Below are 17,500 nucleotides of genomic sequence, written 5' to 3'. Positions count from 1 at the left end.
CTGCTAAATCAACCACATCAATAGCCTATGAACCCGCTGCACAATGTTATAATTTGTAACACAATCTGACATGGTGAGAAAATTGAACAACAGTAACAATGCTCAATGTGAGACGACAAAATGAACCAAAACGTAAAGGTACGTACGAAATGAAATCACTCAGTTACCGTTACGTCTTTCAAACACCAATATATCCTTCTATATAATAGAGCGATCGCTATGCCAGAGGTCATGAAAAGCCAACGTAGCTTTAATTGGAATCGAGGCCTGATGTAGATCACTGTGCAACGTGAAAAAACGGCGAATTATTTTTGACTGTTATGCTTGTTAATTTGCGGCTGCTTCTTGCGGAACAGGTACAATTTTGAAAATTATTTAAACACGAATTCTGTTCTTCTTCTGGCTCTCCTCACTAGCCGCTATCCTTCTTTCCACATCAAACCAATTAGAGTTAAAAGTTAAAAGAAACATTATGATTGGTTTAAAAAAAGGAAGGTGATAGCTAAGAAATTGACAGCTTTCACTGCTGATTTTTTCATTAAGCCAAAGTTTGTGTTCTTAAATTAAAAGAGTTTCCTAAATTCTGCATTGTAAGTGAGAACGACCATTCTCCAGGATTTGGAAATGGTTCCATTTTGTGTTGTGCCCTTTTCTCGTTGAATGCCGCGCAATCGATGAAGAGTAATCACCATTTGGACTTGTAAGGGCACGGTAATGATCCTTGCTATGAGAACCCAAGAAAGGTTAAACAAATGTAATATCTTTGTTGGGGAAAGTAATCAGTGGTCCTGAACGATTTTCTAGTTGTCTCTTTAGCACATCATTAATGTTGTAGGAGAGCATTCCTATAATTTGGAAGGCCATTTTGTAAAAGAAGCCTTTCAATATTATTAAGGCAGGAACGTAATTTGGCAGGCCTGGAGCAAATGCAAATTCCAACAACGATATGTTAAAGAACGAATTGAGCTAATCTTGTATTTCCGGTGTGTGAAAGAGTCTCCTTTCATATAGAGCCCAGTGAAGATTTCTTTCTGAAAATAGTCGTGGAAAAGAAATAGTCGGCGTCACGTTAACTAAGGCATCCAAGAAAGGAATTTCAAAGTTATCTTCAACCTCCATGGTAAATTTGATGTCGTTGGTTCAAGCTCTGTAGAAAAGTTGTGCAGTGACGTTGTTTTTGAAAAGTGTGAAAGTGTTATCCACGTAACGGACCAAACACTTCTCTTCGAAAGCGCAACAGCGTCTGTGGCAAGGGAGGGAGGAGGGAGATTCAAGGGCTCTCGGAGAAAATACAAGGAAACAAAAAACCGGCCGAAGGAGCGAATCAATATGTAGCCTTTTTATTTAACTAAAACGGAAGCAAACTTCTTGCTTACAGTGAAGTATTAAAATTAATTTACTCCCATTACTGTCGCTAATTTGATTATTCCTATTTAAACAAGTCCTCTTTTTTCCTTCCTTTTCATCGAACTACTTTGAAAGATAAAGTTGCTGGAAAGGAGACTAACTGTGAGGTTGGAATTCCGCACTATAAAGCAACTCAACTTATCCCCGAAACTCATAGATTGTACCATCGAGAGCTCATAGATTGTACCATCGAGAGCTAAAAGATCGTTGAGGCTAATTTCGCGCGCTTGTAGGGACTTTTTTCGATGTGCCCACGTTAAATGTTCTTTAGTGTACATTAGTTAGATCCCAAATAGAGTATACCTAATCAGTTTGGTCGCCACATATCAGGAGGAACATTGATATGATTGTGCGTGTCCAGAGGAGAGCTACAAGCCGCATTTTAAAATCTGACAGAGGAATGACAACCGATTGAAAGAATGGAATTGTACACTGTAGAGCAAAGACTGATAATTAACAATTATCATTCGATGTACTTCTTCCTTCCTTCTTAATGGCTGAAAGCCCACCACGTGACCTGCAGATAACTGCGTATAAATAAGTCTTTTGTTGTAAATAATATTCTGCTCATGCGAAATTGAAACCACGCTCTTGTGTGAAAATGGCAGTTCGCTTTCTTGAGATTTCAGAAAGTGATTATTTGTTGGGAATTGTGAAAAACAAACTCAGAGATCGAATAATAAAACAATTCGGAACTCGGTTATCGCAAAATATCGTGACTTGGCAGTGTCCCGCAGATCACTTAGTTGCCTCTGCCTTCGTCTTGGCAAATAATTGATCTGCTCGCCACTGACAAATCACAATATTTTGCTCCGCCTTGCCTAATAATTGTTAATAATTCGCCGAAGTCGAGGTGAAGAAAATCTTCGACTTTCTCTCGGTTTTTATTCACCGATATTCACCGAGCCTGCTCGAGGTGCATAACCGTTTTAGCATAATTACATAAGTGATTATTTGAAAAATGTGCATTTTCTTCAAAAGCATTTTAAATTTCTTTAATTTGGATATCAGTAGTTACTTAAATTTCTATTATTCCATTCTATTTCTAATATTATTACTCTAATCTCTAAGAAGCTTTGACTGTCAATAATTATGCCAGAACCACTCGTTTTCAGTTTTCAACTTTTAATATAATTGCGCCTAGTTGGAATAAACACTTTATTTAGCTCTCAGAATTCAAAGCAGACCACACCACCCTCCGTTGTCTGCTCTTTCCAAGATTTCCGAGTTTAAGAATAGTTGTTATGAACAGTGCCTTTCAGTTTATAATATTATCCGAAAGGACTTAAAAGTCTAATCATTTGCTATTGGAATTATTACAAAGGCAGCACTTTCTCCTCAGTTAGTTAAAGACCCTGAATGTTGGTCCGGTATGGTAGTCTGATGATAATTCAGCCAATCGGTCGCTGTCCAATTGAAAAAAAAAAACGGTGGTTAAATAAAACAAAAACAAGTCCCATTGCCAAATTTAGCAAAAGCAAAACATAAAGAATACAAATGTTGCCATATATTAAACCTTCTGGCCTTGGAGTCTCATTATAATTACCCTCTTTTTAGGAAAGATTCTTAGTACTAGATAATTTAATAATTTATTTAATACTGTTAGTCGGTTGATCAGTTCTTTTGGTAGTTAGTTAGTAAGGTTGTATTCTTAATCTTTATTTTTATTAATTATTATAGGTGAGATATTTTTAGAATTATTATAAAGCGCTATTGGATAGCGATAGCCATTATTATTATTATTATTATTATTATTATTATTATTATTATTATTATTATTATTATTATATTATTATATTATTATATTTATTAATATACTTAGTCGTGAAAAGCAGCAGCGGAGCAGGACCGGTCAAAAATAGCTCATTTCGGAAAATACTATAATGCTCTTTCAGTGTCACTCAAATTTTGCATGAGCATTGTTTCCAGTTTCTCTTGGGACTTAAAATGGTCCCAAGAGAAAAGAAAAGCAATGCTCATGCAAAATTTGGGGTGACAACCAAAGAGTATTATGGTATATTCTGAAGTGGGCTATTAGGGTTAGGGTTAGGGTACACGCTGTATCGCCATTTACAGTGTAACGTGTCTGTACCGCAGTCAATTCTTGTAAAACTCTAACAAAGAAAGGGATTACCAAATTGAAAAGCGTGGCTTTTAGTTAGGCTGGTTCTTGTTTACAAAGCTATATATTGATTTCGGAGCCCGAGGTAATTCATTCATTTAATCAAAAGGACTTAGGTATTAAGCGAACCAATTAAAACAGCAAGAAAAAGACAGGCAAGCCAGGGACGGCGGAGAGTGTTTTGTATTAAAATGGGAGGGGAGGGGGGGGGGGGGGGGTGGCTAAGAAGCAAGCGCCGGAGACGCTAACTTGCTGGAGGTTCTGGGGAAATTCGTCGCCAGAAAATTTTAAAATCTTGAAGCTCGGAAATGCTACTCTCAGCATTCTCGACAAGATATCAAAAAAATAAACGTGGATCAACCGTAAAATGACAGATGTTTTACTTCTTATTTTTGTTATTTGCTTCAAATTGGTGGGGGGGGGGGGGGAGGGGGGGGAAAGCCCCTTCAGCCCCCAGGCTCCGCCGTCCCTGCAAGCTGTGCCAAGAGAGGCAAAAATGGAGGAGGTGTGATAGAAAAACGGGAGAATCCAAGTTAGCTTCTATTTTTAATCCAATCGGAGAACAACGAGCTTCAAATTTTTGCAAGTCACTGATCTGAAGAAATAGCAATGTCAGTAGTTTCAAGGCATTTTGTTTTAATTCAACAGGGATTTCCTTGAACTATTTGCAAGGAAGCATTGGTAAAGAGAAGCGTTGACTTGCTCTTAAGTTTGACTTTTTCTCTCAATCAGAAGAATGCAGGTCGTGATCGTGCTGCTCAAAAGTTATATCAAAATCTCACAACACCGGAAGTCTAAAAGTTCATGTGGTAGAGCAGCCGATTCATTAATAGGAGGGTCATTGGTTGGAAGCCTTTAATGTTAGCAGCACGTGTCCAAAAGGAATCAAACTTAATAGCAATTGTGACTAATTCCTGGTCTTTTTTCGCCCGCTTCACTACAGCTGCAGCTTTTCAGTGTTTTTTTCTTTTTTCTTATTGGTTCACTTAAACGTTTTCGTCGTTTATGATTGGACAAAGAACAAGTCTTGGTTTCAGTGTTAGAATAGAACAGAACAGAATCTTTATTTATACGCAATAAGAATTAAAGCTAAAAAAGCTTGTGGGGTCGTTTACTTAACAAAATAATTATTCGTCCAATTAAAGACTATTAATTATAACTAAAACACATTTCTAAAAACATTCTAATAAATCCCAATTTTTAAAATGCGAACTAAGTAAGAAACTAATACTATCAAACATTAACTTTTTTTGTTACTTCTCTACTTAAAAATACGTGTAGTCAGTTAATCTGTTCCTAACCGTTGAACACGATAAACCAGTGAAAGCAAAGCTCCTGAAGTGTTCATTTCTCCTGAGTAGTCTAAGAAGTCTCTCGAGGTCAATACTACCTACATTCTTTTACATGATGTTTATCAAAGTTCCCTACCACTGAGCCTCAATAAATCAGTGAGTCTTTTAACAATCTAGTATTGAATCTGTAGGTATCGTGATTGCTTCTGGGTCTCTTAGTGAATAGCTACATTCCGGTTCTATGAAGATGCTATTAATTAGACATTCAGGTATTGAGACTTTGCTTGCTCTATAAAATAGTTTAAATATTTGCAATTTGTAATCTAAACTGATCGTTTCCCATTCCGCAACGTTGAGAGCTTCACTAGATACCTTATATTTGGATGAGTTGTAGACAATTTTTGCTGCTCTACAGTGAACTTTCTCAATTGAGTACAGAAGATCTGAATTTGTACACGAGCCCCATAAAATAATACCATACTTGATAGAAGGTAATATTACACTAAAATATAACTTTAAAAGGACAGCTTTGGGCAAAAACCTTGAACGCTTCTATTTTTTTTTGCAAAGTTTTTCTTTAGTTCTAGCGTATGTAGTATCCAAGTAAGCGTGTCGACCACGATCATACGTCCAAGAAGACGAGATTTTGTGACATAGCTTAATATCGATCTACCCAAAAGTACTGGAGGCAGTGGTGACCGAACGTAACCCAAAATTTGCTTAAGGACGTTCGCGCCCATTGCTACTGCGCATCCTTACGGCGCACGCAAATTCACATGCCACTTCTTGCATCGAGTGCGCGCGCTATGTACTAAAATGAACGATGATAGGGCAGATGGCCATTGTTATAGATTTGCTTGGATTTAACGATCTTGGATGTTCGGAGACCCCTACTTTTCGTTTCAGAAACAGATTTTATTTACAATTATCTCCACATTGTCCAAAAATAAACAAAAAATCAATGTGGGAAGTTAAAAAAATTTCAAGATTTCTGTCCTCGGGAAATGGAATCCTGCAATCTTGCGGCTGCAAAACGCGTGAAACTATGGTCGCTAAATGCGAACTTGTTCTCTAAGGAACCTCCACAGTTAACTAAATTCAATTGATGGGTCCACTTAAACAAAGTTTGGTAGAGAACATTTGACTTCAAAGATGTAATTACAATATTTTTGAGCTTACAGACGCTGTGGCTTTATTCGCTAAAGAAACCGGATTTTTTCAGATTTAGGGTGTTCTTCCGGGCAAGTTCTCTCCAAAACGAAATCGGTGAGCCCCCTTTTTTTTACATTTCTGACATCACTAACTCATCATCTTTCAATGGTGAAATTTGCAGAAAAAAATCAATGTTAGAAAATTTTCGTGCGAACGTCCTTAAGACTAAGACATTAAAGTAGTACCTGCCCATACCTTCTTGTCGAGCGTGCTAAAGCCAAACATTTAACAATATCATCCCTGTGGTCAAATGGTATCTTGGTGACGAAGATTTTCTTGCGAAAATTTGCACCCAGTACCCAGTTTAGGTCTTGTGTCGTCAGCCAGCACACTTCCCGGATCCATTGCCCACAGCAAACACCATCTGTATATTTCCAACTAACAGCGCGCATTATCCACTCCGGCTGGCTACCATAGATACCACCTGGGAATCCCGGATGTTGGTGAAGGGATGAGTAGAATACCTCGTCAGGCGAGGAAGTGTCATTAAGCCAGGACAAAAAATCAATCGCTACTTTATCATAAAGAACATAATTCGCTGCTTCTCGTGTGAGTGCTACAAAATTGGACCCTTTCTTGATGCGAATTCCCCATGGTGGAGGACGCTTCGTAAAGATCGTCCTTCGCCATGAGTTACTCGCATGAAACTGGCCTCCTTCCACCTTTTCAGCTCTATGGGAATACATATATCGATGCCAATTATTGATTGGAACTGCAAAACTCTCGATGTTGTTGGAACCATTCAGATTGGCGAGCGCTCGCACGATTTCGGCATTATTGTAAAGGGGTAACTCTTGCCCAGTAACATGCATAAAATATTTCCATTTTACTGAGCTCTTCATTAAATCCCCTAGACAGTTAATTTGCGCGTGAAGAATGCTAACACGAGGCCATATCACGTCGACAACTTTATCAGTCAGAAAAACGTTGTCAAGGCAAGCAGTCATGGCTCGTATTGCTTTTCGAAATGCTTCAGATGATTTGACATCCACGTGTATGCAGTAAACATTCTGAGGCATATAGATGGATTGTAAAACCTTCTCTACAAGATCTGCGTTTGTGAATACAACCATTGCATAAGCAATGGGAAAGTCTTTTTCTTCTTGCGTGGGAGAGGGATGAGGGAAAAATTCCTCCTTTACATCATTGCACCCTTTTTCTTCATAACGTGAATACACTTCTGTTTCTGTTGGTTTTTTATCGGCGCAAAACCAATTTCCGAATTTGGAAAAGAAACACCAAGAATTTTTGCTAATGATCCGCTCGCATTCCGACCACGTTGTGGGTTCCTGTGGGGAAGAGAAAAAGCATATAAAAACTGCGGGTATTAACACAGGCAGCTGTACTGTACTAATGTTTCAACAAAGTCTCCCGGGTTGAATTCCTGGGTTCGGTGTCCTGTGAGGATTGAGTTGGTTTGTTCTTTTGGCTCTCTCTTCTCATGTAAATTTGAAAGACGTAAAGCTGTGCTTTTTTCTTGGATGAGGCCAAAGAACCAAAACTTTAACCGTGTAGTTACATCATTTGGTTTATGCTCCTTGGTTTTGCTTGTTTCCTGCAACGTAGGCTTGCATCTTTAATATATATTCTGGAGCTAAACCCTACTGCCAACGCCTTATTAACTACCTCTTGATTTTATATACAACTAGACAGTGTCCAGGAGTTCAATTACAAGCCCATCGCATCCGCAGAACGCTCTCCTCGGGTCGTAAGGAGGTTTTAAGAACTATAATTTGTCAGCAACTGATTGTCTGAAGTATGCGAAGTGAATTTAGAAACTTGTTCTTGCAAACGATTTGGAATTCGTAGATAGAAACCAAGGTCGGTATTTGAAGCGAGTTTTGTCAAGCAGTAGTTTGCTTATTTTGACGAGACGACATTTAACATAATACTAAAGGGTGTTCCAAATTTTGCAGTCAAGCGAAAAGACACCTTGAAGAAACGGTTGGTGAACACTGTTTTTGTGACTCAAATGTGCCACGCTGTGGAATCTCCTTCGGCGCACCACGCGCCCAATAACCTTTTCGTATTATAATTTAATAGAAAAAAGGATTACCTTTCTGTTATTCTTGACGTACTGGCACACCGGTGTGCAAACAATGTATGTTCCGACGAAGAAAATGCACAGAAAAGGTACAAATCTTCTTGTGTTTCTCCTCTTGCAGCCTTTTGGAATACTTTTCGTGAGTTCTGCAAAGGAAGGAAATATGCCAAAACAAAATTGGTTGAGAGAAGAAACGACAACAGACATAGAATCAATAATAAAGGAAAATATAAGAGGTGGAATGTTGCCTTTTCAGCGCTAATAATTATATGTTTAACATCGTAACTACCATTAGTACTAGTTTACCTAAGCGGTAGAAATGTTGCTGACGGGGAGGGAGATGTTCAATTATGCTTGTAGTAATTTAACGACGGTTCCCACGTGGAATTGTGGGGAGATTTTAATAGGTTTTGTGCCGGGACGGTACAAAACGTGGACGCCCACACTCCACCCCCAACTGGACCTCCGAATAGAAAGAAAACAGTAAATGGTTTTTTACAGTGAGGTCATTAATTTCTAAGATAAAAATCGCAAGATCTTCTGAATTTCTTTTCTAAAGAAAGTGGAAGATGACCTAGAAATAAAATCGTTTTTCAAGTTTCCAGTTCCGTAAGGTCCTTCGTTTCTAAAGCCTCATTTACAATAGCAAGTTTTCCTTTACAACTAATCCTTGTCAAGTCTTCCTTGGCAGTGTAAATGGAAAAATATGACAATTTTTTCCTTGACAAGTGTCCTTGTTCAAACACTGGCATGCTAGTTTTTGAACAAGGACACTTGTCAAGGAAAAACTTGTCAAGGACGATATTTGCCAGTGTAAATTACTTGTCAAGTGCACTTGTCAGTGAAAACTTCTCCTATTTTTCATTTACACTACCAAGGAAACCTTGTCAAGGAAAGATGTTTCAAGAAGAACTTGGCAGTGTGTACAATCGGCAAGTTTTCCTTGATAAGTGGACTTGTCAAGGAAAACTTGCTAGTGCAAATAAGGTTTAAAATACATTTTGAATTTCCTCGCGTGACCCCACAATACAAGGCTATTTGTTTTTGGTTAAAAAATGTTGTCTATTTCTATGAATCTCAGCAGTTTGAGCCTTTCAAGCACATAAGGAGGTGTATTCATACACATATCTTTTATTTCATGAGCGAGAAGTAAGCGTTTTCATCGCAAAGTGAACTCCAGTTTTCCTTGATTACCGGAAGCCATATTATTGGACCACATGGCGTCTCCATACAAAACTCTACAAAGTTGCGTGAAACGCTTCGACAAATAACTCAGAAACGATGAACTGAACAGATCTCAGAATTGGAGAGGTGGTTTAAAGATTTGTTTCCTACAACATTCCAAGTTCTGGACCTTTTTCATTGAAAGATTTCGAATTTATTTTTTTGTTGCGTGACATTGTAAACTATCTGTAGTTTGGGGATACGAGAAGCGAAATGGAAGATTCGCGCATAACCATAATTCCTTGCACCTTTGACCACAATCCCTTGCGCTTCGAAGAAAAATGTGTTCTTCTCCGGATTAGAGAGCTGCCCCGTTCGTTCGCTTCAGTCTCAGTCACTGCTACAGCAATAATTACATAGGTGATTATTGAAAACTCTCTGCGTTGAGTGGTTGCTCTTGAGGGGATTACACACGGTAATCACCTAAGCGTTTTTTTTTTTAATGGCCGCAAGCCGTTTTGTGGAGGTGAATAACAACCTCGACTTTGTCTCGGTTATTATTCACCGTTAAATATCATCCATGAAAATAAGCCAAAGGTGTGTACGAACGCTGTGCTAAGATACTTAACATCATGATAAAAGAAATACCAGCATTTACAATAACGTAAAATCGAAGAAATATTTCTCCAATAGATCGTGTTCATGTGACTTGACATTTCCGATGGCCATAACACCTAACTTTATCAGATGCACGGCACATCTACAACGACGATCTGGATATAAAAATGAATGCGTCATCATCTGCAACAAAGTCTAGTTGCTGTCTTCATCTTTTTTGCCAACGCCCAGAACCTGGAATGAAGAGTTTGCAGCGTTTGGAATCAGAGTACTAGGTCCCCTAGATCCTGTTGAAAATCGTACCCAAAACCTTTACTTTTTTGTTTTCCCAGTATCTGCTGCTCGCAACATTTCACTTGCCTTTTGCAACTTCTACTATATAAAATAATATATTCTCGGCCAATACCGCAGAGCGATTCCGCCCAGTACAATAATATATTCTATTCTCTTTCGATTCGCTCAGCGGAATAGAAAACATTTCTATTATATGTATAGAAGAGACAAGTAACAAACAAATAGTGGAGGGAGCCGCCAGCAATGGTCGAGTTTATTTACAAAAAATTGAGCCGGGGACACACTGGATACAGGTTACAAGCCAAGGAATATAAGAAAAAAGTCATACGCTATTTAAAACGACAATACAAAATAGTAAGGAAAAAACAGCCTCGAGTAAACTGGTCGGCGTCAAGTGGTGTGACATTCACGAGGAGTGTTATATAAAGGCCTAATTATCCCAATGGGAATTACTACCAAGTAAACTAATTAGACACCTAAAAGAAATACATTTTTCTTCCAATTAGCCTCCGATAGAATGCGGTATTGCCTTGTCAAAATCCCAATTTTTTTATGGCTGTGAACATAATGGATACTCCAAAATAAGGTGAAACACTTAGTCTCGTGTATATAAATTACCAAACGATCTTTCTTTCACTAACTTTAAATATGGTGTCACCAGAACAATTTATGAAATCTAATCATTTCGTGCCGGCGCTTACACCTAATCACTAGAGATCAGTGCCTAGCCCAGAAGTTATTCTCTGCCTAAAAGAAGTGCTGTTTATCTGCTAAAGCGGGTTAACACCGAGGTTGTCAGGGTTGCCACGTAACGTCATCGAATGTTACACATGTATATGTGTCGCGAAGTGTCTCACCTTTTTTTGGAGTATCCATTCTATTCATAACCATTTCTTAAAAGAATTAATGAAGTAACGATAAAATGATATATGAAATGGATCATACATGAACTGCGGATGTGAAATCAAGTGAAGCTATGATCCTCGCAGTTATGAACGCAATTTTTGTAATTGCGTAAAGAAGCCTGAAAAATTCAGGACTTCAACGGGGCTTGAACCATATCCGGAGTTCATGTATGATCCATTTCATATATCATTTCATCGTTGATTCATTTCTCACGGGAACATTAGAACCCACAAATGACTAGCTCCCAACGTCAGTGGCTTCATAGCTCAGTTGGTTAGAGCGTCGCACCGGTATCGCGAGGTCACGGGTTCAAACCCCGTGAAGTCCTGAATTTTTCAGGCTTCTTTACGCAATTGCAAAAATTGCGTTCATAACTGCGAGGATCATAGCTTCACTTAATTAATGAAGTGTTATTATTGTGACGTCACAGTCTCTCTTATTTGTGACTTCGTTTTCTGTTTACGTCTTGAGCATTGTTTTTCTTTCGTTATTCAGATAACTGTAAATGTTATGGGCCCGGTAATCTTAAATTTAAAGCCCGATTGCTGTACAGAAGTTGAGTGGTCGTTGAAAATATATCAGGGTGTTTTTACAGGTACCATGTTTTCTGTCTTTTGTTTTACGTAATATGTTGTCGGTGCAAGCAAATGTGAAGAAAACATGGCAGAGGCGAAGACGGGTACGATTGCATTGTCGAACGAGTGCAATTATGGATAGTCTTTCATATACGGGATCCGAAATTATTAATGTCCTTGAAATAAAAGAACAAAGCGAACATAACAATACTTAATTAGCAAGCCCTAACCCGAATAATAATGGTTCCTTTGTTCTTGACCATTTTAGTCCAGTATACAAAAGTCAACCCGCAATTATGGAACATGGAATATCCAGTGCTGAATGGAATTCATGAAGGACGGGGTGTGGGGAATTGCAAGTGCAAATGAAACTACAGTTGAAACCGTTGCCAAGATCTAGAAACACAAAAAATGTGTTATTCAACGCGACAGAGCACTTGCGATCATCGTCAGTACTCTCTGTAGATATTTTGCTGTTGTGCAATGCACTTGCTTGGTGAGCCCAAGAATCATGAAACTGGAAAAACACTGGCAATCCATTTTCAAACATGGAGGCTATGGGTAGCCTACACTTTAATTTGTTGGAAGGATTTTTAGCTGGTTTCCTTTAAAGTTCACAGTGTTTCAGTGAATTTTTGTTGCAATATCTTGGTCAGCACCCAGTTCAATTCCGCAGTCCAAAGTCCACATTCCATGATCCAAAAATATGGGTGCGATCGTTCTTCACGTTTAAAACTGTTATGTAAAGTTCATTAATAATTCATGAGTGACAGGCAACAGAAACGCACTATTTAGATCACATTGAGGTGTGTAAATCCTGATAAAGTGTTCAACTGTCTGAAAGCTCTGGGAGGGTTTGAAAAGGTAGCAGCGAAAAGGTGGGGTTGATGAATGAATTAATACAATAAATAATGATAATTATATCAATTATATACATTCAACCACTAGTAATAAATTATCACCGGGAACCCTCACTCCCAAACGCCCCGGGCAGAAGTAAGTTATGGGAAGAGGCGAGCCACAAGGCTGAAGGAGTAGGAACCATGGCAACACGCAGGCCATCGCTGCAGGGAGGTGGGAGGGTCGAACGCCCAAGGTTTGTTCAAAGCCAAAGAGAGGAATAAAGGGGATAAAATAATCTTATTTATACCAAAATGGTAATAATTATGCAAATAAGGCCCCCCTGTAGAACAATAGATGTATTGGAATTTCCAACTTGAATCTCTAGGGAATAAGGGGCGTACATGATGGCCCCCAGTGAGAAAAGTATTCAGCCAAATGTCCCAGTATGAAAACATTTAACTTCTTAAATGTAACTTGAATGAGATGATATATGATATATCTGATATATACCAAACACATTTTAGTTATTACTTCTCATTTAGCACTGCCTGAAAACTGGCCTAAGGACGTGACGACAACCATGCATCACACAACTCTGATCTTTTCCTCCCGGCCCTTTGCACCTTATCGTTCTATGCTTCCACACAAACAACAGTGCAGTCTTTACTTCGCAAACTATCTGTAACTCCTACGCTTAAGTGCCCCAACAACTTTGTCTTGAACTTAAAGTACAGCGGGAAATCCCGGGTGGAGAATATTGAGGGTTGCTAAACCTTCACCGGATATTTCATCATCTACAATACTTGACCAAATATGATCTTGGTCAGGGGGAAAATGCAGCTTAACTTACAGTGAATGTATGGGGTTTTGGCTGAGTTCAAACCTCTTGTCGGAAATTCTGCAGTAATCATCACGTGGGATGCCCCCTGCAGGGCAGACCACGTTATAAAATGGAGTCCGTTTATTTTTACTCTTATCCACAATTGTAACGTTTGTTATCATTGGCTAGGTTTTTTAAAAAGAAAATAAAACCGCATATTTTTGTGGCCACATGTTCATTCTACGTCATCCACAAGCCATGGTCGTTGTCACCTTTTGTGTTCTCTTTGTTTGTTTCCCGAAATCGGAGGTATACCCTTTACTTCCTCAGCATAACATGATAAGCCCCCAGTGTTCCAATTCAATGAGAATTTGAGAATTTTTTTGACGACAAATTTCAATCAACTTAAACGTAACAATATATTATATCATATTTTTAGCATGTTTTGGACTAGATCCTCGAAGTGGCTGCCGTAATTAAGGAGATAAAATGTGCCAACTATGTTAAAGTTATCGAAGACAGACGGTTCCTCGTCATGAGGAGCTTAACTTGAGTCAGGAATGTGGGTAACCGCTGTTTAGTTAAAAAAAAAAAACCAAAATCTCAGTGGGAGTTGTAACAAGACTCACACTAAAAAGGCAGAGCGAGAGACAAAGGGAGAGAGAGGTGTTAATCTCGACACATTTGTTGGACCGACTTCGTCATAAAGTTTTAATGACGACAAATATCTCAAATTACTTTAAATTAATTTTGAGTGAAGTGTCAAAATAGTCCAGAAGCACAATAAATCAATCTGAAAAATTTTCTAAAACACGGTTTACAACGGCCAGCATCATGCAATTAAAAAATGGAAAATTATTTCTTTATTCTCTTTATTTCAAATTAATTTAAACACAGGCAAATTATATCTTAACTTTCAGGCTACCGAGATGCAACTTGTTTTGCCCGGCATACACTTTTCTCAACAGCAACGGTGAATTGGTTCTTTTCTGATTTTAAAGCAATCCATTTTTAAGTTTTGTACTTATGGAACTCGATAACTGAGGAATAAAACTCAACAGCTATTTCACCTTCGAACATCTGCTTCCCTAATTCTCTGGTTAAACATGAAACGTTACTGATGTATTGGTGTATTTGTTAATTTAAACACAGGCAAATTATTTCTTAACTGTCAGGCTACCGAGATGCAACTTGTTTTGCCTGGCATACACTTTTCTTAACAGCAACGGTGAATTGGTTCTTTTCTGATTTTAAAGCAATTCATTTTTAAGTTTTGTACTTATGGAACTCGATAACTGAGGAATAAAACTCAACAGCTATTTCACCTTCGAACATCTGCTTCCCTAATTCTCCGGTTGAAGCTGGTTGAACATGAAACGTTAGTGATGTATTGGTGTATTTGTTAATTTAAACACAGGCAAATTATTTCTTAACTGTCAGGCTACCGAGATGCAACTTGTTTTGCCTGGCATACACTTTTCTTAACAGCAACGGTGAATTGGTTCTTTTCTGATTTTAAAGCAATCCATTTTTAAGTTTTGTACTTATGGAACTCGATAACTGAGGAATAAAACTCAACAGCTATTTCACCTTCGAACATCTGCTTCCCTAATTCTCTGGTTAAACATGAAACGTTAGTGATGTATTGGTGTATTTGTTAATTTAAACACAGGCAAATTATTTCTTAACTGTCAGGCTACCGAGATACAACTTGTTTTGCGTGGCATACACTTTTCTCAACAGCAACAGTGAATTGGTTCTTTTCTGATTTTAAAGCAAACCATTTTTAAGTTTTATACTTATGGAACTGAGGTACTGGGAAAATTTAGAATGCCCAATTGTAGCTGTGTAAAATTTTATTCCGGGCTAATTGATTTCCCAGCATGCCAAAGGGAGGCACGTTCAATATTAATCACCGACTTATCAATTTCCTGCTATCATGATATTCTGATATTATGAAATTGAACCTAACAGCAATTATTTTGCCTCAACGTTTGAGCGTGAGCCTGTATACCGGGAAGGCTTCCAGCACCGAATTCCCCGACGTCAACATTGTTTACTGCCTCTATAACTCGTTTGAAAACATCTGAATACAGAAATCCATGACATTCAGACGACGACTGCTCAATTAATCCTCCCACAGAGGCCAACCAAAGTTATTCCATAAGCTTCGTCGACGTTTTTACCAGAATTTCGGACGGCGAGTCTAATCTGCAGGTCTCAGGTCGCAGGTCACAGGTTGCAGGTCATTGTTTCACCAATACAGAAAGTATCCTAAACATTCTTACAAGCTAACCTTAGGCCTAATTAGGCCTAAACAAAAGTTTTTAGGCCTAAGGTTAGCTTTTAACATTGTTTAGGATGCTTTCTGAATTGGTGAAACAATGACTACAACCTGTAACCTGCGACCTGCGATCTGCAGATTAAACCCGCCGAATTTCGGAACGTGATCACCATTTTCCCGCAAAAAATTACCGACTTGAAGGCGACAAATCTCTCTTCGAAAGAACTGAAAAAACTTTCCTTCGACAAATTGGCTAACATTTTACCCTGGATGCCAGAGGTCTTCTCGCTCACCAGCGGCGAGGAGCGTCGAAGTAGTGCTGGTCGGAGAGAGACGACGGCGACCTGTACCATTTTTCCCCGGGTAAGAGAGTAAATCCTATAAACAGAAAAATGGTTCCGTGTCCCAGCACTAACCGCCCCTGTCGATGCGCGCAAGCGAACTGAAATAGATTTGTGTTCCCCACAAAATTCATCTCGCCCCTAAATATGGTTATTCAATAAAACATTAACTACTTTTTTTGCTTAACGTAACTTCACAGTACAATCTGATCGATCATGAATGCTTTAACACTTTTATGAATACGAAACACCTTTTGTGTTATGTTTTTAGCGTTTGTTGACGGGTATCTAGACCGTCAGGAGACATCCAGCCGAGAATTCCTGAGTCGGCTTACGCTCATCATCTTAGCGCACTCGGTTTTTCTTCGACCCTGTTGGTTTAAAGGAACAAAAGCTCACAGGCTGTTGAAGTTGTACTAACGTATTTCATAAATTATTTTAGGCCAACGGAAAGTCGGAAAAAAAATTAATGTAATAATTCTTATTTTAAAAAATAAGCTCTTTAGAAAACTTTTCCAATTCGCATGAATTACGTCCGACATCACGGTCTTGATGCAATAAAATATTTGGATGTTAAAAGGTGTTTCTACCCAACGTTATCTTTCAAATCATTTGGACCTACCTTTTTTCTCGTTACGTTTTCAAAAGACATGGAAAAGAAATTCACAAATCCAGTTGGCGAATTACTTATCATAGTCTCACAAACTGCTGCAAGGACTAACTAAAGATGAAATCGGACTTACCCAAGACAGAGTACAGCAACGGAATAAAAAATACAATTTGATACCAAAGAATGTGGCGATAAAGCTTCATCGCAAGGCTGACACCACGTAGGTCCACTCAAAAGCTGTCTCCTTCAACCATTTCCCTTCTCAGAGCGAGACTTATAGATTGTACTCTATCTAACGCGCCAACCGATTTTGCTCGACATTGCATGGGTTAATTAAAATTTAAACACTTCAGAAAGAGAAACTGAATAACTTCTTTTAGCAGCTGTTTTGCTCATAATGTGGGAGGCGCGGTGGCCTCATGGTTAGTGTGCTCGACTCTGGATCGAGTGGTCCGGATTCGGGTCCTGGCTGGGGACATTGTGTTGTGTTCTTGGGAAAGACACTTTACTCTCAGGGTGCCTCCCTCCACCCAGGTGTATGAATAGGTACCGGCAAAATGTTGGGGGTAACCCTGCAATGGACTAGCATCCCATCCACGGGGGAGTAATAATACTCCTAGTCGCTTCATTGTAATGAAACCGGAGATAAGTGCCGGCCTGATGGGCCTTCTGGCTCGTAAGCAGCGACTTTACATTACTTTTACTTTAGGCAACCATAAAGGTGCACGTGATCTCCTTGTGTCAACTGAACGAACTACGGCAAAGAATGTTAATCGTTCGTCGTTTTCAGCGTAAAACAACGTACTTTTTAGCCAAGAAACTTCCGTCTTTGGTTTTTTAATTTGTTGCAATATTTCACTGAATATTTACATTTCGTCTGTCGGGTCAGCAAGCCTTCTTTGTCGGGTTCCTGAGAAATCTATCTATTTTGACTTCAGGGTGAACTAATTACACAATCGCGAGGTTGA

General features: G+C 38.8%; 1 protein-coding gene across 1 annotated transcript; it reads right to left on the bottom strand.

The window, feature by feature from the left end:
* Positions 1-4,568: 4,568 nt before the first annotated feature.
* Positions 4,569-16,861, bottom strand: LOC137975490 (N-acetyllactosaminide beta-1,6-N-acetylglucosaminyl-transferase-like). Its single transcript, XM_068822607.1, has 3 exons — positions 16,666-16,861; positions 8,090-8,223; positions 4,569-7,322 (listed from the first exon to the last, which is right to left on the bottom strand). Exons 1-3 carry the CDS (start codon positions 16,733-16,735, stop codon positions 6,207-6,209), a joined length of 1,320 nt encoding a protein of 439 aa, XP_068678708.1. The 5' UTR covers positions 16,736-16,861; the 3' UTR covers positions 4,569-6,206.
* Positions 16,862-17,500: the final 639 nt, after the last annotated feature.

This window comes from Montipora foliosa, chromosome 11 (genome assembly GCF_036669935.1).
Source record: "Montipora foliosa isolate CH-2021 chromosome 11, ASM3666993v2, whole genome shotgun sequence".
Classification (NCBI taxonomy): Eukaryota; Metazoa; Cnidaria; class Anthozoa; order Scleractinia; family Acroporidae; genus Montipora; species Montipora foliosa.
This window is presented reverse-complemented; position numbering and strand designations above follow the sequence as displayed.

Excerpts from the sequence above, each read along its gene's own strand:
- LOC137975490 (XM_068822607.1), bottom strand. The coding sequence starts at position 16,735 with ATGAAGCTTTATCGCCACATTCTTTGGTATCAAATTGTATTTTTTATT. Across the intron at positions 8,224-16,665 it reads GTTGCTGTACTCTGTCTTGG|AACTCACGAAAAGTATTCCA; the intron begins GTAAGTCCGATT and ends CTTCCTTTGCAG. Across the intron at positions 7,323-8,089 it reads ACGTCAAGAATAACAGAAAG|GAACCCACAACGTGGTCGGA; the intron begins GTAATCCTTTTT and ends TCTTCCCCACAG.